This window comes from Balaenoptera acutorostrata, chromosome 7 (assembly GCF_949987535.1).
Source record: "Balaenoptera acutorostrata chromosome 7, mBalAcu1.1, whole genome shotgun sequence".
NCBI lineage: Eukaryota > Metazoa > Chordata > Mammalia > Artiodactyla > Balaenopteridae > Balaenoptera > Balaenoptera acutorostrata.
In genome coordinates, this window is record NC_080070.1 from 3,058,152 (window position 1) to 3,084,797 (window position 26,646).

Here is a 26,646-nt window from a genome sequence, read left to right on the forward strand (position 1 = left end):
CTGACCAGGAGCCTGAGAAATAAACACTCTAGTCCCACTCTCCTCCCCTCTCGGGTCTCTGCTGGGGTTCCTCATTCAGCAGATTCAACTGGCAACCAGAGTACAAGGGAGCCTATTAATATAATCCAGTGAGGTCAGCATCCTGGACCAAGCAAGGCAGAGGATGGAGTGTAGACCTGGGGTGGAGAAAGATGAGCGGAGATACCCAGCACGTCCCTTGCACGGCTTCAACAAATACCTGATGCTTTCTAAGAGAGCACTGCTCACCCTTTTCATACAGAGCCAACGACCCCCAACTCAACAAATGTCTATTGAGTAGCTATGTGCAAGCGTGGTTGTTTAAAGTTATCTTTAATAATTTTTTGTTTTATGTTTTATTGTATTCTATAATCTTAATTTGTAGAATTGTTTTGAAACTAAAGATGGCAGAAATTGGCAAAATGCCATCAATCCCATTTCCTTTTCCTGGATACTTAGGAAGACTACATTTCCCAGCCTCCCCTGCAGTTTAGGTTGGGGTCACAAGACCAGGATCTGGCCAATGGAAGTGGGTGGACTTGGACTTAGGTGGCTGTCTGTAGGCGTCGCCGTAGAGCCTCCTGAATGATATTCTACTTGCTTCCTTCCCCCTGTAGAGGAGGAAGGAAATGGCTCTCAGATAGCAAAGCCACGCGATGACAAAAGCCCTGAGTGCCCGTTTGGAGGGACACTGTCTGAGCAAGCCACTAAGCTATGTGCAAGAAACTTTCAACGTCTTAATCCCATGGAATGCTGTAGTCTGTTATGTCGTCTTAAACTAGGTTCTGCACAGCAGTACTATGGACATGTTGCACAGGGTAGTTGCTGTAAGGGCTGTCCTGGGCATTGCAGGGTGTTGGGCAGCTTCCTGGCCTCCTCCACTAGACGCCAGCTGTTCCCCTTCCCCTCTAGCCATGACAACCAGAAATGTTTCCACACATTGCCAAATGCCCCCTGGGGGGCAAAACTGCCCATAGTTGGGACCACTGATCTAAGTCCTCTTGACTAATAGCCTGTGTGCTCAGCGAACGGGGAGAGGGGTGGGACCGTGTCTGCCCTTAGAGCACGGACCAGTATAATACATTACACGTGCGTGTTTATTTAAGATGACTGCTTCATTGCAGCACTGTAATTGTTAAATTGGAAACAAAAGTGCAACAATACAGAACTGATTAGGTAAATTAAGGTACATTTAAAAATGGAGTATTACGTATCCATTAAATGATTTGGATCTATTATCTACTGACATGGAAGGACATTCATTCTTGTCTGTTTTTTAGGCGGCAACAATATTTTTAAGGAAAAATGTATTTGTATGGGACAATGTCTGGAAGGATTTCAGTAGTGCTGCTTCTGGGATAGGATTTGAGGTAATTTACTTTTTTTCCATTACTCATGTTTTCTAGTTTTTCTACAGTGAATAGATGACTTTTGGTGGCAACTGTGTCCTGTGGGTCAGCCGACTGATGTGTCCCATAAAGAAACATGCCTTTTTGGCTCCCAGGTTCTCCTTCGATAAAACTATGGCTTGCTGATGTCTCTAACTTAAGTACTCCCTTTCGTGGAAAGGTTAAATGTTGTAGTCTATAAACCCAAACTAAAGATTTACTAAACATTGATAATATCTAACTTCAAGGGGTATGTGATTAGCTGAACTGAATAGAACATAACATGAGAGCAAGACTGAGATTGCTGTATACAATACAGAGATGCATTTTTTAAAAGCCATTTGGAAATACTTATCTAAATAACTGACTCAAGTTCCCACCAGTAAGTACAATTTGAGTTAAATATTCCCAACGTTACTTTTCCATTTTCTAATTTCACATTTAACTTTTATTTTTTTCTAGCTTTGTTATCTAATTTTGCAAAATAAAAAATGAGAAATGTATTACTCTATCAAATTAGTATTAAACAGGCTGTTTATTCTCTGAAGGTTATCAACAAAATGATCATGCTTTGAACTTAGTTGGGAGAATTGTAAATATAGTAATGCTCAGTGTCGCGTTTGGGGTCATACACGTGTCAGTTAAAGAAATACAAAGCTTTTGTTAAATGAACTGATACTTCCTCAGAACATCCATTATCCACATGAAGTTAGATTTCATCTAAATATGTTTCTTGTACATTACTGGCAAAGTAGCAGTGTTTGATACACTCTACCGAATGTTTTCTTTGTAGGCCATTGACCCAGGGCCTTCCTGATGCTGGTGCGATAAGGCCCACATATGTATACAACACTGACCTTGCATAGTTTCATGTTTTACAATCTCTAGACAGGTTGATGAGATTTTAAGTAACAGATTTCTTAGTCCCATAATCTGCCTTCTTGACTATCAGAAGTCACAGTAGGGTAAACTTGCCCTGCTGAATGTTACAAGTTCTTTTTTAACTTACAAAATAAAACACCCGGTTGAGGTATGTTTTAAGTCTTTTAATATAAAAGTACATGCTTAGTTCCTGTTTAACCAAGGAAGAAAAAAAGCTATCAATAAATAAGTTTTCTCACACAGGTAAATAAAAGGGCATGCTAATTTTGATTTGGTATTTAGAACTAATTTATCCCTCCTACATTTTCTTAACATGTAAGGTAAAATGTTACAAATGGTCAATACCAAATATATGCTTGGGTATTCAAAGGAAGGACAGTACATTCTTATTCATTCAGGCAAGTACTGAATCTTTTTATTATTTGTAAAAAAAAAAAAATTGTTAGCTTTAGAATAGGGCTGTTTCAGACTGTTCAAAAGACAAATGAAAAACACAAAAAGCAGAAAACATCAGAATGATAAAACGTAAGGATATTTAAAATGCTTAATGTGTGCTTACTTTCTGCCCATACAAAATCCCTTATGACATACGTGCGTGCAAACAAAACCGTATTCGCCAATTAAAAAGAGCCAGTGTCCATTGTATTAAGTCCTGGTCAATGAACCAACCATGTCAACTGTCACTTTCAGAACCTCTCTGTTATCGCAGACTAAAAGTAATACAAGGGCCTCAAAAATGAGTTAATGTTATAGGAGGCTGCCGCAATAATTTTGCAAGGTTTCTCTCTCGACCAATTTCACTAACATTTACTTAAAAATGTCTTTCCGCTTAGCAGGTAGCAGCAGCGGGCCTGATTCACGTCCCTTTCCATTCTCAGGCCTAGGCCAAAGCCTGGTCCCCGGGGAAGGCGGGGGTCGGGCCGGCCGCGCCGCCCCCCTCCCGCGCGCAGGTGAGCCGGAAGCAGCGCGCGGAGCGCAGGTGCGCGAAGACCCCCGTGCTCCTCGCGCCGCGGCACCGCCGGATGACGTCAGAGCGCGGGTACACGTGGCGGCCGGCTGGCGTCAGCGGTGCCGGGAGGGAGGAGAGCGGGGCTGGTTCCGACGGCCCGGGTCGCGGCAGGAGCGGGTTCGGGCGATGGGCAGAAGCCCAGTGGCCGCGCCCGGGGGGCTGGCGCGCCTCGGCCGGCCCGCAGCGCTCCGTCCCCGACTCGGCCCAGCGCCCCCGCGCTTCAGCTGGGACCCGGGACCCGAGCTCCAGGGCCTGAGCCGTCACCTCGGGTCCCGTCTGGCAGCAGCCAGCGACGCTCCGCGCCCCTGCGCCCAAGGCCAGTGACCCGCTCCCGCCGCCGCCTGCCAGCGACCCCACGGGCCCGCCCCTCGCCGCGCGCATGCGCCGCCCCTGCGGCCGCGCGTGCTGACGGGAGGGGCCTCCGCGTTCCCTTCTTTCCCGGGACCGGCCCACTCCGGCCCCACCGAGGGGGGTGCGTTTCCCTGCGACCCCCGGGCTTCCTCCTAAGGGGGCGGCGGCGGCCACGGGCCCCCGTCTCTGGAGCGGGCTGCTCGGTGCAAATGTCCGCGGGGCCGCGGGCTGCAGCAGAGGCGCCGGGCGGCGCCGGCCGACCGCCCGTCCCTCGGCTCCCCCTCGGCGGCGGGCGGGATGGTGCGGCCCGCAAGGCTCGCGCGGCTCCCGCGCTTGGGCGGCCCGGCGCGGGCGGGGGCGCCGAGGGCGGGGGAGCGGGCCCGACTCGCAGGACCGGGCCGGGGCCGCGCGGGCCGCGCCGTTCGGGAGCGGGCCCCGCGGGCGGGCCGGGCGGGGCGGGAGCCGCCGCGGAGCCTTCGGGCCGCCGCGACCATGTCGGACCAGGCGCCCAAAGTTCCCGAGGAGATGTTCAAAGAGGTCAAGTACTACGCGGTGGGCGACATCGACCCGCAGGTACCGCGCCGCCCCCGCCCCGCCCCCCGCGTCCCCGGCCCGTCCTCGCTCCGGCCGCGGGCGCGCGCCAGGGCGCACATCGTCTGGGCCCGGCCACCCGGTGCCCGCCGGCGTGGCTGCGCGGAGGCTGGGCCGCCTGGCGCCGAGCAGGCCGGCAGCGGGGCCGGAGGGGAGGGAGGGGAGAGGGAGCTGGTCTGCGGGCCCCGCGGCCGGGGAGGGAGGAAACCTGGGAGGGGTGCTGACCCCTGTAACAGGGGGAGGGGACCTGGGGGCCTGCGGGATTCGCGGCAGGAATGGGCTGTGTCCGGACTGGGGGAGGAGGGCATGGGGAGGTGGGTCTGCCCTGGAGCGCTGCGCCGATTGTCCCCGTCCCCGCGCGGGGGGGGACCGGGGTGCTGTCTCGTGGCCGCCTCGCCCGCTTCCGACTCCGCTCCTTTCTGGGCGGAGTTCGGACAGGGCCGCCCTTCCCGCGGCAGCCTTGGCGGTCTGGGCTCCCCCGACGCCCAGACGGTGGGTCCGAGCGTGGTGGGAGCTTCGGCCGGTGGAGCTGGTAAGGACGTGGGTCCCGGGCTGCTGAGGGGACGGTTAGCCGCTCTGGTGTGGCAGCCACCCCGGGTCGCAGGTCTGCGGCTCGGTCATCTCGTGTGCGACCGTGAACCCTCAGTTTACCACCAGCGGATACGTGTTTCTTGATTTCCCTAATTGGGTGAATTATACAATATTATAGAAAAATACCCTGGTAACGCCATCACAGTAAACATTTGAATTTTTTTGTCGTTTGGGCTCATGCCAGAGCATATTGTGGCTTTTCCTAAGCTTTTTCTAAGTAGAACATGTGTTTGAACGTTAGAATGTTGTTCTTCCATTGTGGGAATGAACCGCAGTTGAGTCTTAAGGTGGTTCTTCACACTGTTCTTTTTCCTAAAGTTTATCTTTACAGTTTTATCACCTGGGTGTCTCATTGGCCTTGAGTGCTAAGCTTGGAGACCTGCGGCCTGGGCCTCCTGAGTGGAGACTGATACTTAACAAGTAAAACTTGGGTGGCCTAAAAGGGTCTGTGGAAGGCTGATGGGCCTTGGCCTTCCAGAGGCTTGCCTGTTGGTATCTTAGTAACTAAACTCCCTTGGATCACCACCTAGGTGGGTCCTTTCTCCACTGTAACTCTAAGGTAAAGAGGCTTTGAATTTAAAGGTAAACAGGTGCTGAGCTCAGAGGGCTGAAGTGCCTGTAAGGTGTGGCTTCTCCCTTCCAGGGTTTCCCTTCACTGTCCACCGTTCTTCCCCTCTCTCATCCCACCCCCTATTTTACTTTAGGACTTTGGCTCTTAAGAGTGACCTGAATCATATGTTACTTAAAACCTGGAGCACACTGCACTGGAACCGTGTTTACTTAACCGTGAATCAAGTCTAAGGGCTCAAAAATGTCCTTGCAAACCACTTTGATCTGAAACAGTATATTTTCTAAAAAGTTTAGAGCCAGGATATTCGATTCTCTGAATCTTATAAATGTGGGTTCAGAGAGTTCACGTGCGTTGGATGAACACCTCGTTCGCCTCCACGTGTGGGGTGCCCTCGGCCGCTCTGAGCCGGAAGCGTGCTCCTGGCGTCCGGCTCCTGGCCTCCCCGCTCCCTGCAGCCTCCACTGCTGGCCGTGGCCTCCCTTCCCTTCCCGCTCCGGCGTCTCATTCACTCCCAGAGCTTTGCCCCGTCTCTGTAGTGGGCTGATGGCTCCACTCAGGTGGGACCCAGGTCTCATCCTCAACGCGCTGGGTGCCTTCCTAGTTCTTAGAGTGGCACCAAAGAAGGCCATGCCCTAAACTAAGACTTTTGCCTTCCCCCGCCATCCGCTCTTAGACGTGGTCGTCCGGAGCAGTGCTGTCATTCCCCAGTTTCTCTTACACATGCCCCTTTCGGTCACCAGATCTTGCTGCTTCTCTCACATCATCTTCTTGCCCCTGATGGCCTTCCTCCAGTTCAGTTACCTGCCCCTTCCACCTGAATTATTGCAGTTGTTTCTTAACAGGTGTCACGGCTCCAGTCCTGCAGTGTAAGTGCATTCTTCTTACGCTGACAATAATCTTTCTGTAAAGTCTGATCATGCCTCTTCCCTGCTGACCAGCCCTCAGTGTCTCTCCAGGAGACACTCTGTATTTTATTTCAGGAAGAAATGCAAAGGTTTCTGCACAGCATCTGTGAACCACAGTCGACGGTCTAATCCACGTTCAACTGTCCAGCGTGTTGAGCGCTGCTCTGTCCACACGGTGCACGTGTTTTTGCCTTGCTGACGCCTTTAAGTTCATAAGGATTCGGCTCCTGTAGCTCCTCTTCCAGAAACGTTTCCATTTATCAGAAACTACGTGTCCCCAAGCCGTTATGTTTGAGACATGGCGTGTCGCGCGCTAGGCCAGTCTCAGCACTTATGGTGCTGTGCTCACCTTGTCTGTCAGTCCTGTGTTCAAGACGGACCCTGTCCAGTACCTGGGTCCCAGGAGCCTCCGTGCTTACCTGTCAGTGAATCGAGATTTGCTGCTTTTTGTTGCCCCCAGATGTTGCATTGCACGTGACTTAGTGCAAGGTTATTAATCTGATGTGGAGAACATGGTGTGCGTTTATTAGAATTTTCACTGTAATAATTTGTATAAATTGAGAATGAAATGCAGCATTTTCCATTTTAATTTGTGTGGTTTTTTAAAGGTTATTCAGCTTCTAAAAGCTGGGAAAGCTAAGGAAGTGTCGTACAATGCACTCGCCTCACACATCATTTCAGAAGACGGGGACAATCCGGAGGTGGGAGAAGCTCGGGAAGTCTTTGATTTGCCTGTAGTCAAGGTTGGTAGTAAATTTAATGAATTCTGTACGCTTCGTCAAGTATCTTGAAAGCAGTACATTGAAGTTTCAGTGCAGCTCTTCTGACACTGTTTGCTAAGGTACGGCTCTGGGTGGGAAATGCTCTTGACATCTCAGGAACCATCCAGCATAAGGCCCTGTACGTGAAATCAGGCTATAGCAAGGTTTCTGCACGTTACAGCTTACGCACCTGCTACGGGTGGCCGCATTTTGTCACCGTCTGGAAGTTGTCTAAGCCAAGCAAATGTATTGAAGGCAGTGGATGTGCTGTCTTGAAGCAGATGACGTGGGTGAATTCTGCTAAGAAAGTGTATTGATTCCAAGAGGAACTCCTGGAACAGAGCTCCCTTCCATCCCCACTGGCCAGGGGTCCTGATTTCCAGGCAGACAAGTCTAGGGGAGCCCTACCCTATCTGGGCTATGTCTCTGCTCTCCGACAAGGGTCACAGTGACCACTTGTCCCACGGTTCCTCTGGTGGCTCTCTGTTCCACTATCCAGCTTGACCTGTGGGTAGTTTATCCTAGAAAGTAGAGTCTCAGCTGGTGGGTGAATTGTTCAGTTTTGTTGATCAAATACTGTGCTGCTCTGTTATGGCTGCTGGTTGAACTGACTGCTGTTAAATGTGGGTTTTTTTAATTTAAGTTTATAATTTCGACCCTTCGTTTTTTCTCATCATTTATAGTGTATATTTGTTTTAAAATGGCTCTGTTTCACTACCCTTTTTTTTCTCTTTTCCACGCTCTTACATGTGTTATCTTAAAAAAAACCAACATGACAGTTACTGTGGCTTAATAAGGAGAGAGGTAGGAATTAGGAGAGAGTGCCGCTGAGTCCGGCTGGGCAGCGGGGACGCCGGCTGGCCGCTGCGAGTCCTGAATGTCACCGGCGTCCAGGGTCTGAAACGCTGCCCTGCAGGCTTAGAACCCTGATTTTGGAACATAAGCCTGAAAGCAGATCTGGCTCACAAGAAGGTTCTCATGAGGGTGCTGTGTAAGTCGGAACGACTGTTAACTTGCGGCGGTGAGGATGGTGGTCGTGTTTCTGGCTGGATGCTTGTCTTCGCCTGGCCAGCGGGCTCACTCCACCCGAGCCTTTGTGAAGCCTGACAGCAGGTTTCCTGCCGGCTTCACCTGCTGCCGCCTTGTAGGAGGGGTGGACCTGCCACGGACGCTAGGCTGTGGACCCCAGCACCGGCTCCCTGGGGCCCTGTTTCGGCCTGTGCTTCGCTTCCGCTCTTTCTTGCCTTGAGGGACTGTATCTCATCCCTTCCCCTGTCTACAAACTTTTTTCCCCTCAGACAGTAGCCTGGAGCCTGTTACCAAAGTGACTTCACACGTGTTGTGTGGATTTCCTAGCGCACCGTGAAAGGGCGGCTTCGTTACCGCGCTCGGGGCGCGCAGGCGGCTTCCCCAGACCACTTACCGCAGTGCTTCTGAAGTCCAGCGACCCCGCAGGCCCCTTTTTGTAGCAAATATTTTGTAATACCCCCTTTATGATCCCGAAGTGAAATTCTTATGTACAGTAACATCATATAACTTGAATATATATTTGTATTTATATATAAATTGCCCAAACTGAAATGTAAAAAAGAGGAAAAGAGGAAAACAGCCAACAGAAAGTCTGCATTTCAGTGTGTAAATACCCTGGAGGAGGGGGTGTAGAATCACCGCGGACCTGACCCTCTGTCCTGCAGACGCAGGTGCCAGCTGCGAGGTGACGGTGCAAAACGGTGGCCCATCCTTGCTGAGGTTCTGGGCCAAACAGCGCTGTCTCCTTCGTCTTACACTGAAGTTGTATTCCCAGGAAAGTCAGTCTGTAACACGGCTGCGTAAAAGCAGCCATCACCCAGCTCCGGCCGTGGTCACCATTCTCCCAGTCTGGCTGAATGTCTCCCCGTCCTACTTCTCCCTTTGGCTGTAGAATTTAAAACGACTCCAGGCATCCTACTCTTCGATCTCTTTCTGCATTCCAGCCTGCTTTTCATTTGTGGCAGCACCTGTACTGTCCAGCGACTGCAGTGTTGCATTACAGGATGGTAGAATTTTCCAGAACCCATCCAGCAGTTTGCGCTCATTCCAAGATAGTGCTGGTAGACCCTCGAGTTCTTGTCTGAACCTAGTAAGTCTCCTACTGGGGGCTGCTGTTGGTAGTGCGGTCTGTGTCCAGCCGAAGGCGGAGGCCTGGTTCTCTTAAGTGCATATCCCTTGGCCTTTACCTTAATGTTAAATTTGACAAATACTTTAAAAATTTAGGCATCCTTTTGCCCAGGGACAGTTTATCTTTCTCATGTTTGAATTTTATAGATGTTTAAAACTTGCTTCTTTAGGCACCAAGATTTTTAAAATAATCTTTTTTAATGGAAATATTTTCCTCAGTGGCCTTGGGGCCTCTTAATTATGCTGACTTTCAACAGTGGATTTATTTTAATATATTATTATCTGCCTTTGGGATAATAGCTGCTTATTACTGTGCTTTTCTAGCTCTCCGTTTCTGCCTTATTATCATTAGTGTGTCCTCCTTCTTAGCTGCGTTATCTTATCTAGACTTACCTGGGTGAGGGCCGCAGGGAGCCAGTTGTGCTTTACTGCTGCCAGCCCCGCAGTCTGCAGCCGGGACGCGCGTGCTCGCTGCTCCCCAGCCCCCAGGGACAGCTTTCCAGGGTGCATGCTGCGTGCAGAGTCATAAGGGCTTCCCGTCTGGAGTGTGAGCTCCTCCGGTCGTGGGCGCTTCCCTGCCATGGGACGCGGGAGGAGCCGTGCCCCCACCCTCCGAGTCGTACTGCAGTGCATTGACCTGGGCTCTGAGCCTCCCGCTGACATGAGACACAGGGGTGGCCGGGAAAACCGGTCTCAGGCACGCCGCCCTGGTGCTCCCACGCCGCCGGGGAACGGCGGAGGGCTCCGGTGTCACTGCTGGGAATGAGGCTCGGCCCACGCGAGGGTGTCCTGAATGCAGGAGGAGTGGTGGCCAGTTCCCTCCCGTCCGGCTGGAGCCTCCCCAGGACCGCGAGGAGCGAACAGCCCCTGGAGACACTGCGCGTGGAGACGTTGCACACTCCCTTCCAGCTTGGTGGCTTCATCCGCGAAGTTAGTTACACACTTGGCAGAATTATCAAATCATCACGGAGTGATTAGCCCAAGTAGAGCCAGTCTTTATTTTATAAAATGTGTAATATTTCTACGCTCTTTCACAGACATTACACTAACTTATAAACTTATGCTGAGAAATTGTTGATGTTACCTGAAAAATGAGGAAGGGGGTACTTTGATTTCTAAAGTTCTTTCAAGGTGTATATGATGCATGAGAAATGGATGAGTATGTATGTTTCAGGTGGCTGAAGCTTCTGGAGGTCAGCTGGCTAAATGGGTTATTACTGTATTTTTACATAGTAATTCTGTGAGGCAGAGCTATCAGGATAATTAATGTAATTTTCAAAATTAAATGTAGAAATAATAAGATAATTTTTCAAAAGTGTAAATTACCCAAAAAGGTAGTAATTAGTCTAAGGTTTTATAATTAATCTGAGTTTTGCAATTCATAAAAAGATTACCAGACAGAAATTCTTTCTGTGATTTACAAACATTGTATCTACTTGGCTTCACTGAAAAAAACTCACGAATTCATACCTGACTGGATTCAGGACTCCAGAAGGAAGCGTAGGGGGGCTGTCTGTACCTCAGATGGGGTAGGGAGGGCTGTCAGTTCCCTGTCCCCCCAGTTGTGAGGACAGAGTTTCTAGCCGGCCTAGAGGCTTAAGCAGTAGAAAGTGTGTAAACCTACAGTTTAAATTTCCAGGGACTTCCCCAGTGGCGCAGTGGTTAAGAATCCTCCTGCCAATGCAGGGGACATGGGTTCGAGCCCTGGTCCGGGAAGATCCCACATGCCGCGGAGCAACTAAGCCCGTGAGCCACAACTACTGAGCCTGCGCTCTAAAGCCCACGAGCCACAACTACTGAAGCCCACGTGCTGCAACTACTGAAGCCCGCACGCCTAGAGTCCGTGCTCTGCAACAAGAGAAGCCACCCACCACAATGAGAAGCCCACACACTGCAACGAAGAGTAGCCCCCGCTCGCCGCAACTAGAGAAAGTCCACGCGCAGCAACGAAGACCCAGTGCAGCCAAAAATAAATAAATTTCTATACATAATAATTTTTTAAGATCTGGTAGTGTTTCCTTCTATAATTGGGCTTTTCACCTTGGGCGCTAATAACTAATGTTCCACTCTGATGTTTCTGCTACTTGAAGACTCGTGATTGTAATCTGGATGCTGTGTAATCGGTTGTAACAGAGCCTTTAATTTCTAGGAGCAGCACTAGTAACGTGATGATATTTTGAATATGAGCTGGAACTGTGTTTTGATTTGCGTTAATGTTTTCTTTTTCAGCCTTCCTGGGTGATTCTGTCCGTTCAATGTGGAGCTCTTCTGCCGTATCCTTTTTGGGGAAGGGGGAAGGGAAAGGATGGGTTTAGTACTGAAGTGGTCATCACTTACTGAACTGACTTATTGGTCAGGGGAGGTGGTGTTGTGTTCACTCTATCCCTGTTCTTTCCATCCTGTGTCTAGTTGTATGTACCTGATTCTTGTCATCACCCCTGGGGGGCTGGGGCGGGGTGGGGGACCAGCTGTGTGGAAGCAGCTCTAGGCTGGGACCCAAGGCCCAAGTTCTAGTTCTTCTGCGACTTGGCTTTAGGATCTTGGCTGGTCTGGACTTCAGTTCTGTTATCTTTGAAACAGATGGTTTTTGTGGTGTCTAGTTAGATGGACTATTTCTAAAATTCTAAGGCTGTGTGAACCAAATCATGAATTGTTTGAAAAACGAATTGGAGAAGAGAACATCAGGACATTTTTAGTTTTTTTTTTTTTTTTTTTTTTTTAGTTTTATATCATGCACCGTTATTCTTTTTAATTACATTGGTTTATTAATTCAGAACTCATGTTGATCACCTGCTGTGGGCCCAGTTCTGAAAACAGTGGGGTCGACAGGGCCTCGTTCCTGCCCCCAAGGAGCTGCCCCGCACTGCGTGTTGGTTCATTCAGCATTTCCTGAGTGTGGCCCTGGCACTACCCACCCCACATACACACTGACACACACACGCACACGACACACACTGTGCTGGAAGCAGGAGTGAGCCCTCTGCAGCCTGCTGTTCCGTGTTCTAGGCCTCATAGTCGCTGTTTTCACCCTGGAGGTGTGACGCTTCCCTGCAGGGTCATTCCAAGCATACTCTGATTTTGGAGATCACTTCTGTTAAGGTACCTGATACTATGCGGTCATGATGTTCTAGCATTAGACCCGGCAGAGGAGATGTTATTTACTGTGTTGTGCGGCTCTGCCAGGCATTTATTACTGAATCGATGCAGATGGAGGGAATCTTCCTGTATTAAGTATTTATAGGAGACTTCAAATAAACAGAGAAAATACCTCCTTCTAAGCAGTTCTTAGAGGATGTGCAGAACTTCTGGCAACTCCAGCTCAAAAATTCTAAGATTTCTCCTCCACAGTCTAAAGAGTTAAAGGAAATTGGTTCCTGGTTTGTTTTTGGCTTTGGTTTTTTAGGAGTTTGAGTTTTGTTTGTTTGTTTTCTTTACAAGCACAGGTGAAAAAAGACTGGGAGTGGAAGGGGTGTTTTTGAGGATAAGAGGCTAGTTTTTCCTGGCCTGGCTCGTGTACTCTCTACACAAGGATTTCCTGAGAAGTTGTCATTTTGTTTGAGTTCTTACTGCCTGTCCCAAAGAAGGTTAAAGGAATAGAAACAGAACTCCTGAGCCTTGGTTAGGCAACACACTCTTAGCCTTTGTTCATGTTTCCCCAAGTCTTTGGAAGTAGGCAATCCCTGAACTAAGGTAGGAGGATGGAAGCAGAGTTTGGATGGCGGGGCTGAAGGCGTGGTGTTGGGGACGGTGGGGCTGAAGGCGTGGTGTTGGGGACGGCGGGGCTGAATGCGTGGTGTTGGGGACGGCGGGGCTGAATGCGTGGTGTTGGGGACGGCGGGGCTGAAGGCGTGGTGTTGGGGACGGCGGGGCTGAAGGCGTGGTGTTGGAGCCTGAAGAGCTCAGGGCAGCCGGCAGGCCCGAATCTCTGTGAGGTTTTCTCAGACCTGTGTAGGAGACTTCCAAACTGCAATAGAATTTTCAGTCTGATCTTTTTTCTTAATTCACCTATCTCAGGAGGTGTACTTTTCTCCTGTAGGGAAAGAGAAGTAATACTTTAACCCTTTTGAATTCTAGACACTCCAGATTCTTAAAAAGTCATGTTTGCTTTGAATAGACCGTAAAGTACCGGCACCTAGAGGTCATGCCTGCGTATGGAGAGCCCTGTGCCCAGTGTCTGCACTCTGTAAGCTCTCAGAAAACGTGTGGAATGAATTTGAAAGTCAGAGCTTTAGAATTGGGAAGAATCTTGGGAGTTACGTATTCTGACTTTTGTTTTAACAAAGGGAAAACTGGAGCTCAGGGTTGTCTTGCCCAAATTCACAGAGTTCATGATGGTAATAAAAGTAGAAGTCAAGTTCTTTTACGAAAGATTCTGTTGTGTGACAGAGTAATCATGTTAAAGTAAACTTAAGACCTTCAATTTGCTTTTAAAATGATCACTGTGCCATGTGTGGTTGTGTACATGTATAGGCATGTGTGTGTTTATACATGTGTATATAGTTAGATGTTTTTTCCATGAGTATGTTGTGCCCATTTTATTGATGATATAAGTGGAGAGATTGGATTTGAAAATGCACTTTACGGAAAACCTCTCAGTTCTTTCTGTGCTGTCAACTTCTCTTTTTTCCAGTCTGCCCTGCACTCTTCTTTGGTCAACTTAAGTCTGTCTCTTTCCTAAATGGATTGAATGGGAAGCAGAGGGTGGGCAATGTCCAAACGGGCCAATAGGAAATGTCTCTTAGTGAAACAGAGCTTGCACTAATCTCATCTCATTGGAATCTTAATAACTGTAAAACAGAGTAAATGGCTTTTCTCCGGAGTCATGTCAGATTTTCTTTGGAATCACTGCCTGCCTCTCTCAGGTAAGCATAGTACAATTAGTCTTGTGTTATTTACACATAACAGTTCTGAGTTTTTATATGATCGGATTTATGATGTATTTGTAAACCAGTGTTATTTACTAAACTGCATATTCACTGTGACCTTATGACACACTTAAAATGATTTAAATATTCATACTTAAGATTTAGAGCTTTAATGGGTGAAAGTGGTCTTTCTAAAGGATTACAAAGATTTAAAACTTGAATATGAAAACATAGTAAAAATGAAATTAAAAGATGACAAGGAAAATTCATTCAGAAATAAAGGCAGAGAATTTTATTAATAAATAAGGGGCTCATGCAGATCAATAAAAGAAAAAAATAAGACCTCAGTAAATAAGGCAGAAAAATGAATTTACAACTTTTTATAAAGAGGAATTACAAATAAGTATAACAAAACATTTGATACACTTTATAAACAAAGATGTGAACTTTTTAATAGCGCTGAGATAAGATTTTCTGCTTATCAAATTTGTTACAGTATATTTGGTGCTGGCGGAGCTTCAGACAAGCTTCCCCTCCCCCAGCAGGAGTGCAGTGGTTTCCTAGAAAAGTTGAGCCGGGTCAGAGCCATAAAATAGTCTTTCTGCTTCCTCTGCAGTTCTCTTGTGTTTAGAAGTTTATCCCAAATTGATAGAAATGAGGGCAGATTGATGCATAAAGGTGTTCAGCGCAGCTTTATTTATAAGAGGGTAAATTTGGAAACAATCAGATGATCCACGATTTGGAAATGTTTAAGAAACCTGTTCTGTACACTTACATAGTAATCTAGCTATGTAGCCAGTTGTGAATTTTGTTTTATGAATATATGTAAAGACATGGGGAATGTTTTAACTGGGGAAAAAGCAGGATATAACATAGTTATGTACAGTATTACATCAACCAAATATAATATATAAGAAATATCTGTAAGAGGGACCAAAATGTTAATGGCATTGAATTCTGGGTAGCGTGAGAAGTGAATGTTTAATATTCTTTTATGGTATTCTGTCCTCTCAACCCCCTAGGTAAAAAACCCTCAAACTGTAGACAGTTATTATGAAAAATCAAGTTGGTGTTGGTTTAAACGCACTTTTTAGATTACATGGAACAAGTAGTAGCCATTGGGCAGGAAAAAGCACAATTTAGAGGGCTCCCATTTTCTCTGACCTCACAGGCCTACAGAACTGTCTGTAGTTCTTAAGGTGATAGTTTTGAGAAGGCGTTTAGTCTTCCATCTCTGTGGAAGCCTTTGAGAAAGGGGTGTATCAAGAATATTAGGTGAGACGAAAATGAATTTGATTATAATCTTGCCTTTTTCTTACACCTTCGTAGTAGAGGATTAAGGAACCAGGTAATATTCGTTTAATATTGTTAGATTATCGGCCAGACTCAGCTTTTCGTACAAACGGTATCACCATGATCCCTTCTCTGTCCAAGCAATAAGTAAAATTAATTTTGTTATTGTGTTTTTGTGTCTCTTGTAAATTCTGAAAGTTCTTTAAAATTATAAAATCCTCTCTTTTTGTTTTTGCTACATTGATTTAATAGAGATCCTTGAAAAGTTGGCTTTTTTCCCCCTTAAGAACCAGAATTTTATTGGTATTTGTATTTTTCAGCATTTTTCACATCTTAGCTATAAATGTATATTTAGATGATCTTTAAAGTTGGCTAAGATGAAAATCTTTTCATGATGGATACTGTGGTTACACGTAATTTTTGTTTATACTTCTCTGTATGTTCCAAACGTATAGTAAATATCAGAAAAGTTTTTTAAATGAAAATATTTTATTATTCCTATGCATAAACACAGTGTACTGTGGCTAAAATGTAAATTTTGCATTTAATTATATTTGTACTGATTGGATTTCTGGGTTCATGATTCAGAGCCCGCTATCCAGAGAGAGAGGAAGAAGCCGGGGCAGGGAGTGCTGTGGGTATTTTCTGGGATCAAGGTCATAGTGACATGGTACTTAGTACTTAGCGGACCTGACTCAGGAAATAAAAAAGAACATCAAGAGCATGTGAATTTAAAACAGGGTTTAAAATTAGGGGTTAGACATGATTAAATATTAACTATGAGTTTAGCACTGGAGAACCTTTTAGTCTTGGAGAGAAATGGAGCTGAGATTACATTTAACAGAGGTTCCGGCATATGTAACAGGTTGTCATGCAGTACACTTAACATCTACGGTTTTAGTGCGCGTGGCACACGTGCAGGATGTGCTAAATCGGGGGCACGGGTGTTGGGGTGTGAGTTTAGAGAAGGTGGCGCTGGTGTAGACCGTGGGATCAGGAAAGCCTTGGTGGAGGCGGCAAGATGTGAGGGGCCTGAAATAACGGGCAGAACTGGAGCGGAGCTGGATGGGGGCACAGAGGCTCGTGCGAGGGGACCGGCCTCAGAACAGGCCGTGTGGCTGGGCGGAGGGGAGAAGAACAAGCGCGCAGGCAGGCGGGCAGAGAATACGGGAAACTCGATAAAGTAGCTGGCTGTTTCACTCTTCTTATATATTTAATCTTGGATTGCGAACACAGACGTTTACGTCAGAACATTTGGAAAACACAGGAAAAAAGCAAACAAATTAACATCACCTGCAATCTTGTAGGTGGAACTGGTCTGGTAGCTCTAAGCAGGACAGAGAGGGCAGGGTAAGGATGGGAATGTGGGCAGGAGGGACAGTCACAGTCTTTAGACTTGAGGTGAGGACTTGGACTCAGGTTAGCACCATGTAGAAGAAGGCGGTGTGGACCTAAGGAACGGATGGGAATCGGAAGGTCTTGGGGACTTGGGGAAGCTGTGCAGAGAGGAGCCGGTACTCACAGTGGGCCTCTGCGTGCAGAGCCTGTGGCGGGTGCTCCACAGGAGGCCACTAGTCAGATGACTTCCTTTTCCAAATGAGGAACATCGCCAGACGTGGGAAACAGAGAGGACCTGACTTTTGAGGGAAGATGATGAAGTCGGACTGAAGCCCCTCACTGTCCGAGTGTCGGGCCTGGGAGATACAGCGTGAGGGGCTGAGAGCTGCTGCTTCGTTGCAGAGGGGCTAGAGAGGGGAGCAGATAGTCAGGAAGAGAGCCTCGAGTAACATGTGGGGTTAGGGAGATCTGGGGAGAGAGGGGACTTGGAAGTAGACAGAGGTGGTACCGGAGGAGGGGTGCTATGCTTAGGGACGGAGAGTGAAGTCAGACGTAGTGGTTGGTTTTATTGCAGGGACGGAGCAGGGCCCCAGGGAGCAGTGCGGAGCGACAGTTGGTGCCCCTCCGCGCCGCTCGGTGAGCCGGGAGTGGGAAGACGGCAGCGCGGGGCTCTGTGGCTGGCACACAGGCTTAGGGGTCTAGGTAGACCTCGGGTTCTGGGCTGAGAAGCTACAGGTGAGGTCAGTGGAGGAGGAGAACGGGGACCCCGCGAAGGAAGCAGGGGGGGGGCGCGTGGGCGTCTGGGAAGCAGCCCGGCTGCAGGTGTTTCTCCGGGTGGGGAGCGGCTGGGCCTGGAGTGGACCAAGGCGGACGCAGCAAGCGCTCTGGCAGAATTTTGTAGCCTTTTAAGCACATTCGTTAGGAATAACAATCAGAGTCGGTATGATCTTTATGGGTCAGTTACTGCACTTACTCTCACAGTTCGCCACTCGTGACGGTGAAAAGAAAAGCTCTGCTTTATTTGAATAAAGATCGTTCAGCTAAGACTGGGGAAGGCTTTACTTGATACTAGTTCATACGAAGAAGCCCTGGTTCAGAAAAGTGCACTGGGGACACTAGTATTTTGTGGTTGCTAAAAAATGTGAATTCAGTTGTGAGACATACTAACAAACGTACGTTCAGTGTGCAGCTAAAGGACTTCGGTTCACCAAATACGTGAGGATGCTTTGTGACAGGAACAACGCCCCGGGGTGCGGATAAATGAGGATACAGGATCCCCCCCCGGGTGAGGGCCCGGTCCAGAAGGGGACTGTAACATACGCGGAGGTGGAGCGGGTGCAGGGTGTGGGAGCAGCACCAGGAGGGGCGATCACGACGGTTAGCCGGCACCCAGTAGGCCTCTGGAGCAGCTGCACACGTGCGCACGGCAGGCAGGCAGGCAGGGCTCCGGCGCTGTGCGAGGACTGTTTGCTCGGCGGTTCTCAGTGACCTTCTGTCTTTTCCCGTCAGGGTGTTGACACAAGCTGGAGCTCTTTGTTGGAGTCTTCCAGAGCTCTCCAGGGAGAGGTAGGGAAGGGAGCTTGTGCCAGCAGAAGTTGGGAAGCACAGACATCACCTGCCTTCCTCTGAGCCGGTACTGATGCAGGCTGAGACCTCTGTTGTGGTGGGCTGGGTAGGTCGTGGGGGCAGGTCGCGAGTCCGATGGAGAGCCTGGCCAGGGTCCTCGTTTAAATCTCGAAGACTAAAGAGATCAAAGCCCTTTCCATTCTGCATCTCAATCAACAAATATTTCTTGACTGCCTACCCATGTGCCTGGCACTGTGCTGGGTCCTGTCGAAGGTACCAAAGTGGAGGACGTGATCCTCACCTGAGACTCTAGGCTCCAGTCGGTAGGGTGGTAGCTCGTAGGCACGGCAGGACGAGGAGGAGCTGGTGGAGCCGTAGGCCAGGAGCGTCTGGGGGGCAGACCTTGAGAAGGAGGGCGCCCCCGGGGCACAGAGGGAAGCCTTTCCTGGAGAGGGGCGCGGGTGGAGGTGTAGCCTCTGCTCGGGACGGTGGTGCGCATTCAGAGGGGCAGCTTGCTGTGGGAGCGCAGGGGCCGCGGGCGCTGAGCTGAGGCTAGGGGCGGGGCAAACACAGATCAGGAAGGCCCGACACACCGCCTGGAAACTTCCAGACCTTAGCCGTAAGGTGTTGAGGAGACATCCAGGCTTTCTTAGCTGAGACCGTAGATTTGTAGTTTAGGAAGATTACTTTTTTAAAAAAAGAAAAACACTTTTCCCCAGTTATAAAATTAATGCTCTTGCAAATTTGGAAAATACAGAAAAGTATAAAAATTAAAATGTCCCCATAATCCTGTCACCACTAGGTAACTATCATTAACATTTTGGTGTGGAAAGAGCATTCTTAATTATGCTGATACAGATTCATTGAATGAGCTGGTATGCACATTGAGTCATTTAACCCAAATGTACACTGATGAAGAACCTGATTCTCAGAGATTTTCCGAGTTGCTCTTAGCTGGAGTTTGGCGGCCCTGTGTCCATTCCAGGCCTCCCTTCTTCCCGATGTGATGTTCTTTCCACAGCAACTTCTGTGCCCTGTTGAGACCCGGGCCAGGACCCAGGCCAGCAGGGTACAGGACTAGAGTTACTGCCATCAGTGAAATAAAAATAATACCTAACTGATGGGTGACCAGTCTTTGTGATAAAGGCATATCTAGATTATGGGTTTTCTTTCGTTTTAAATAAAGATTATATAATGATTCATTAGAGTAATCTGTATTATCACGTAATTAAATCTCACCTCCAAAGGCTGCAGGATATAAATGTTTTTGTGAAAGTCTCTAAGAAAAATAACATCTTCTGATCCAGTATCCTGAAATGTGACACTGACTTACTAAATTAAAGAGAGATAAAATAATGATTTTTAAAGTGATTTTGTAAAATTAATGTGTTCTTGTTAATATTCACAGAGTAGTATGGAATGCAAAATAATTTCTGGGAATATTTGTAAAATGGAGAGTAGCTATAGAATGTTAGATTTTTGGCTGGCTGAATAATGGCAGTTAAGGAAAAAACATGCTATTTGTCAACACTTTAAAAAAATTAACTTGAGACAAAGTTCAGAAGTCTTAACCATAACTCACAATTTATAATAAGTTATCTAGAAAAAAATTGACTTACAGGATTATTTTAGGATTAACACCTTTATTTTTCTTAAATGTTTCTTCTGTCTCTGAGACGCTAAAATTTATTTTTTAGTAATTACGTGTGGTTGTAACCGCCCTTAGAGAAGCAGTCTAGAGCAGTGGGAAAGTACAGCTTGGAGCCGGGTCTGGGTTTCCAGTCACTAGCTGTCATTTCTGTGAGTGCGCAGCCCACCAGCGGGTCACGGGGATCAGGGGTGGACGCGGAGCCCTTAGCACAGTTCCTGGCACAGAGGAGGCAGGCAATAAATGGTAGCTGGTCGGTTGTTGTAGTGAAACCTGTTGTACCACGTGAGCCGTTCCATCTGGAGTCTCCACTTCATCGCTCAGCAAGCATAAGAATTGTTCCTTTTATGCTTGCCTTATTTTCTGTGTGTTTGATGCTTACGTTTTCCCCTGAGCTTACGCACCACTGTATTTTTACCTTTTATTTTATCCATTTCATACTTAGTATTTATTTGTTATCCATTAATTATTAAGGAGTTCCTTAAATATGATTTTGATACTGTTGTATTTAAACATTTTAAAAAATGACACAGGTGGAAGATAGAGTGGTGTACTAGTTCTTTTTCCTATCAGTTTTGTTATAGAACGAAATAATCCTCCATTCAATCTCTGGAGTGCGGATATAAGTATTTTTCAGTTTACTTGGTGACAAGGCAAAAAAAGTGACGATTATAAAAAAAAAAAAAAAAAGTGACGATTATAAAACTTATGATAGGAGTAAAAGTTTTTATTATAACAAGCAAATAGCTAGAAGCTCATCTGTTTTTCCCACTAATACCCTTAGGTTAATTTCATTCAGTAAGGGAGAAAGTAGATAAAGCAAAATTGTTATGATGTCACAGTGTATTTTAATCATAAAGTGAGCAAGTAGGTAAGCAGAGGTGGAGCTGCCTGATGAAAGCTTGCTTTCTGGTTCCTGCCAGGTGTCCCCTGAGGACAGAAGCGCCCTGTGGGCCATGCTCACCTTCCATGGCGGGGGCTGCCAGCTGACTCTCGACAAGAAGTGCACGCACCTGGTTGTTCCAGAACCAAAGGGGGTAAGCGTCCCATGTACGTTCTCCTTTTTTGAATGTGATTTAAGTATTCCCAGTAATCAGGTGTCTTCTTTGAACTTCATTTAAATTGACTGGATTCCGTTTTACAAAAGCTGATAACATTAGTTTATATTATTTATACACAGCTTCATTGCACAAAGGATGTGAGATGATTATAAATTTTGTTTTGAGCCAGATGTGACTTCTAAATACAAAGAAATTTGGGTTTATTTCATGTTGAAAATAAGAGTTTTTTGACTCTCTAAGAGTTTCCTTTTACGTCCACTGAAACTTCAGTTCATTTTTGTGACAATACATATTAGTCCTCTTCACAATTTTTTAAAAGGCTTGTACTGAGGATAGTTATAAACATGCATTTGGTGAAGCTCTCAGTGTACTGTCCTTCTTAATAATCTGGAATATTTAAAACTGTGTGTATCTCCTTAAGCACAGGGCTCTTCTCTCTAAGCACTGGAGGGCCGTAGGGCTTTGGGGTCCCAGGTGGGGTCCCAGGACACCAGCATCAGCCTCCCAGGACTTGTTAGAACCGCAGGCTGTCCAGCCCGCCCCAGACCTAGTAAATCAGAACCTGCCAGGGAAGGGGGAACCCGGGGACCCTGAGGCGCGTGAAGTTTGAGAACGACCGTTGTGTGGAAATCAAGCTTTTTTCCTTCCATGAACAATTATTTATAAGTTTGAGAATTAAGCCTATTTATAGTAGGAAAGTCTTTTGAGTAGCTCATGTTTCCACATGTCAGTCACTACCTCCTTTTTTTGTTGCCTTCAGTCTGAATCAACGCTGTGTATGTTTCAGCCGAGCGCACTGACTCACAGGAGGGGTGGGAGGCATGTGGCCGGGCCTGGGCGGCGGGGGTGTGGAAGGCTGACACACCCACCTGCCAAGAGGGTCCCTTTCTAGGGCGTCTGAAGCAGAGGTAGCCCGTAAATGTGTGCTGTTCCTCATCCTCATTTCCCGACAAGAAAAGAACCTGTCAGCCCATGAGTTTGGTTGTAACTTAGTAAGCTGCACAGTCCAAGCGGAGACTCTGAAAATTTGAGGTGAATCTTAAAATCTACTTGAGTAAAAAATTATATTTTACATAGCAATTTAAGAGATAAGTAGTATTCTTTGGTTAAATAGTGCAGGGTTTCTTTTTATATCAGTATTCATTTATGGCTAAAAATAAATCATTTGATTTTAGGTAGCTACTTTAAGGGGAATGAAGTCTTTATAACTTTTAAAACTATGAGTGAATACTTCTGAAGAGTCAAGTTATAATTTGAGGCAGCATATGAATAGAGTGGATTTGTCAAACAGACTAGCTGACTACACACAAAAAATAAATGGCATGTTTAAAGCAAATTCATTTTTTTGCATTTTTTGATAAATTTATGGAGAAAATATATAAATGGCATGATGAAACTATCCTTTGTATTCTTGAATATTTTAAATTGAGAAGAATGAAGGAATTTCATAACAATCAATAGAAAAACAAAGTAGGTTGATGAGTCTTTGGAGGAGGGAGCTGGTTTCTGGGTGTAAATACTTCACCCCCACTGAAGGCTGAAGGTGGAGCTGGGGAGAGACCCTCGGATCCTCCAGCCCGGCCCCCTGCCAACAGCAGGAATTGGATTTAGCATAGGGCCCCAATTATGTGTTTTCCTGAGAATTGCTGTTATCCGAGGCTTTAGAGCAGGTGGGTCAGACTCTGTCGGTTAACCGAGCCATGTTTCCAAGCTTGTTTATTTTAAAGCTGTTTTATCACGTAACTCTCGTTTAAGATTCCCTGCTCATCTCCCTTTCCCTCGGGCGTTCCTTCCCTTCCGCCCTCTACCGCGCAGGAGCGCCCTCTGCCTGCCTGTCAGCGCCCCTGCCCAGTGCCCCCAGCTCACTGCCCCCACCAGACCCTGCCAGACCCTGCCGTGCAGCGAGGCCTCCCTGCCCTGTGCCCGCGGGACTTCGCGCTGGGTTTCTGTTGTATTCCCGTTGCATGTTTAACTTCCGTCCAGAACTAAGTCAGAAGCCTCGCTAGGTCAGAGAATCGTTGCGGCCTTTGTGTCTTAGGTAGAATGAGCTCGATAAACACTCGCCCACCTGACTGAGGAGCGTCCCCGCATTCCCAGGCCTGCCTGTGTCCCTGAAGGTGCCCCGTCCTCAGTGACACTTTGCACAGAGCGGCAGTCAGTGACAACCAGATTGGACGGCAGGCCGCCTTGCATTCCTGAGAGTCTCTCGCAGGATTCCTAGCTGTGCGTAGCGTTACCTAAAGTTGCCTTTGTAAAAGCTGATTCGGCCGACCTGAGGCCGTCCTATGACCGTTGATACATGGTTCGTTGTGTCTCGTGTTCTCTGTCTAAAAGGGATGTGAGCTTCTCCTCTGGGTAAAGTGGCAACAACAGGAGCTGTATCCATCCCTCTCCTAAAGTTCTTGCTTCGAGTGCATACTTCTAGGAAATCTGATAAAACTTGCAGTTTTGTTTGTGTGTGTTTGTGCTTCACCCGCAGGAGAAATATGAATGTGCTTTAAAGAGAGCAAGTATTAAAATCGTGACACCTGACTGGGTCCTGGATTGCATATCTGAGAAGACGAAGAAGGACGAAGCACTTTACCACCCTCGTCTCATCGTTTATGAAGAGGAAGGGGAGGAGGACGAGGACGAGGAGGGGGTGGAAAACGAGGAACAAGATTCCCAAAATGAGGGCAGCACAGACGAGAAGTCGAGCCCCGCCAGTTCTCAGGAAGGCTCCCCCTCGGGGGACCAGCAGTTTTCACCCAAATTGAACACTGAAAAATCTAAAGGGGAATTGATGTTTGACGATTCTTCAGATTCGTCCCCTGAAAAACAAGAGAGAAATTTAAACTGGACCCCCGCGGAGGTCCCGCAGTTAGCGGCGGCGAAGCGCAGGCTGCCTCCCGGCCAGGAGCCCGGGTTAATTAACTTGTGTGCCAACGTGCCGCCCGTCCCAGGGAACATCCTGCCCCCCGAGGTCCGCGGTAATCTAATGGCTTCGGGACAAAACCTCCAGAGTTCCGAAAGGTCAGAGATGATAGCCGCTTGGAGTCCAGCTGTGCGGACGTTGCGAAACATCACTAACAGTGCTGACATTCAGCAGATCAACCGGCCGGCCAACGTAGCACACGTAAGTCACTCTTTAAAAACCAAAGATTTAAATACTGGATTTTACAGCCTTTTTAAATATTTATTTTATTGTCTTCTGCTTCTTCAGGACAAGTAACTTACAAGCAGTATTTATTTGCCTGAGAGCGTGTCCTATAGTCTCTATCTGTGTATACATACGCATATACGTATTTCAGTGTCATAAATGCCGTGTACGAGAGGGTGACGGCGGGCACGTAGTTGGAGAGCGGACTCTGCTGAGTTGGCACCAGGACGCCAGTGGCGGGCGCTGTCCCCGGACAACGGCTTCCACTCTTGCTCAGTTTCATTAGCAGTGGCAGCAAAGAGAAGCCTGCAGTCTGCCAGCTGTTCCTTGTTTGCTTATACCGAACTTCACGGTAGACAAATAGCATAACATAAATTATTTCATTCGTTGACGAAGCCTTAATTTTAATGTACAGTTTTGTGATTGGAGCTTGTTGGTACAGGATGGACCTTGAAAGTTTTCGTAAACGTTTTCCACTTGAAGACGGAGAGAAGGTGGTCGGGGTGGTGTTTTGGCCCCCGTCTGCGTATTTGTGGGCCCTGGAGGCAAGATGGTGAATGAGACAGACGGGCCCCCGCCCTCCGTCGAGGGGGAGCAGACCGACAGTCAGCATAGGTGTCTGGAAGGCAGTAACAAGGGGCCGTGTATTATAAGGGCCGCTGGCGGAGGAGGCTCCTTAAATTAAGTGGAGACTCAACTCCAGGCGGCCCTGGCAGGACGGAGGGCAGAGCTGCGGGTGAAGGGGCGGCAGCTGTGGAGACCCCGGAGTAGGCGTGACCTTGCCGTGTTCCAAGGCAGCGGTCCCCAACCCTCCTGGCACCAGGGACCGGCTTCGTGGAGGACGGTTTCTCCGCGGACGGGGGTGGGGGGGGTGCAGGCGATGGGCAGCGGCACATGAAGCCGCCTGTGCGCGGCCCGGCTCCTCACGGGGTTGGGGCCCCTGTTCTAAGGGAGGAGGGTCAGTGAGGCTTGAACGTAGGTGAGTGGGTGGAGGTTGACACGCAGGGTCTTCTCTTCCGTGTAAGGAGCCACTGGGGATCTGGTCGGGGAGGGGGGGGCCAGTAGCTGCTGCTTATCACGAGTCGCAGCACCACAATCGAGTCTGATGGCGGGGGTGGTTTTAACGAGTCTTTATTGGTTGAAGATGCATGAAAAGTGCTCTTCCTCCCCTCCCTCCCTCGGGTTCCCAGTGACCAGCTGATAGCGCCTGGTCCTCGCGACGCCGGACGGGTGGCATCCAGAGAAAGGCGGGCAGAGTGTGTGGGGGGAGACGGGGCTCAGGGACTTCGGGGGCAAGGTTCCGACAGTCGACCCGAGATTCTGGGAAGACATGTCACCGCAGCCGGTTAGGAGCCAGTGTAAGTTTGCGACCCCAGCTTGGGCCGTCAGCGAGCGTGAGCCCAGGGGGGTCTGGCCCAGGCGGGGAGGGGGCTGTGGAGAGCAGCCCCGCGGTGACGGATACCTGGCAGCCCGGAAGGGAAAGCAGTTTTGGGGGTTCGGCGGCTTTGGTGATGAAGGCGGAGAGCGAGGTCACACACCAGTCACTGACGGGCCGCGTTCCGCTCAACACGTTTAGTTTGGCCCAGATAATTTAAATTTGATTTGTTTGCCCAAATCGTGAGATTGTCCGTGACGATGGGGTTTCTGGGCTGCCTTGAGAAGTGGAGGGTGTCGCAGAACGGAGCTGGCATCTGAAGTCTGGACGGTGCCCGTCCTTCAGGGCTGAGCAGCAGCTGCGCCCCGTGGAGTGGGGCTCTGTCCATGTGCTCACCTCCCACGCGCCAGCCTTCCCGAGCTCCGTCCCGTCACACTTTGTGTTAACCCGCGGGGCCTGGAGGTGAGTTTGAGTCTGAAGGGTGATTGGCAGCGAGTGGCTGAGGCAAGGAGGAGGAGGCCCCTGAGATGAGGTGGTCAGAGAATGGCAGGGCCAGGCCTCGCCCGACGGTGTCACCGAGGCTCGGGGAGAAGGTGGAGCCCAGGAAAGAGTGGGCACACCTGTGGGCGCCTGGGCCCGCCTGTCAGCACCCAGCTCTGCAGAGGCCTCGCAGGGAGCGAGGAGGTGGTCGGAAGCCAGAGCACGCGGGGAGGGCGGGATGCGGATGCCAGGCCAGAGGCAGAGAGCGGAGAGGAGATCAGAAATTGGGGGTGGGGGAGGCTGGAGGGCCAGCCCGTCTGGAGAGGCGACCTGGGCCGTCCAAGGGGCTTGCCCTGCTGGCAGGCGGAGACCCACGTGGGCGCTGGGAGGATGCAGGAGCCGGTGTGCAAAGCCTCTTTCCCCCTCCTCAGCTGAGGATCTAGGAGTGGGAACAGGACGGATGTGCGGTGCTCTCCGTTCACTGGCGGGTGGAAAGCACCGCGGATCAGTGACTGGCCATTTCTACTGGATTCCGCATTTTTCAGATACAGTGGATGTTGACTTACATCCCAAGTTCCCTCCATTCGGATGTAGAGATAAACTCACCTCATTGGAAATGGAAATGCTGACTACACCGGCGGGGGGCGGGGGGTGGTG

At 48.6% G+C, this 26,646-nt stretch overlaps 1 protein-coding gene across 6 annotated transcripts in view; it reads left to right on the forward strand.

The window, feature by feature from the left end:
• The first annotated feature begins 3,999 nt into the window (after positions 1–3,999).
• PAXIP1 (PAX interacting protein 1) overlaps positions 4,000–26,646 on the forward strand; it is a 47,906-nt gene continuing 25,259 nt past the window's right edge. For 2 of the 6 annotated variants that reach the window (XR_009008935.1, XM_057550608.1), the window contains exons 1-6: positions 4,000–4,221; positions 6,915–7,049; positions 11,454–11,497; positions 14,023–14,086; positions 20,858–20,971; positions 23,475–24,110. Coding sequence is in view for 5 of the 6 variants with exons in the window: in XM_057550608.1 (XP_057406591.1) it covers positions 4,141–4,221; positions 6,915–7,049; positions 11,454–11,497; positions 14,023–14,086; positions 20,858–20,971; positions 23,475–24,110 (1,074 nt within the window). In the remaining variant the exon portion in view is untranslated. Of the gene's footprint in view, positions 4,222–4,524; positions 4,772–6,914; positions 7,050–11,453; positions 11,498–14,022; positions 14,087–18,229; positions 18,354–20,857; positions 20,972–23,474; positions 24,111–26,646 lie in introns of those variants that run through there. The other 4 variants (XM_057550611.1, XM_057550609.1, XM_057550612.1 and 1 more) reach the window with 3 other exon arrangements.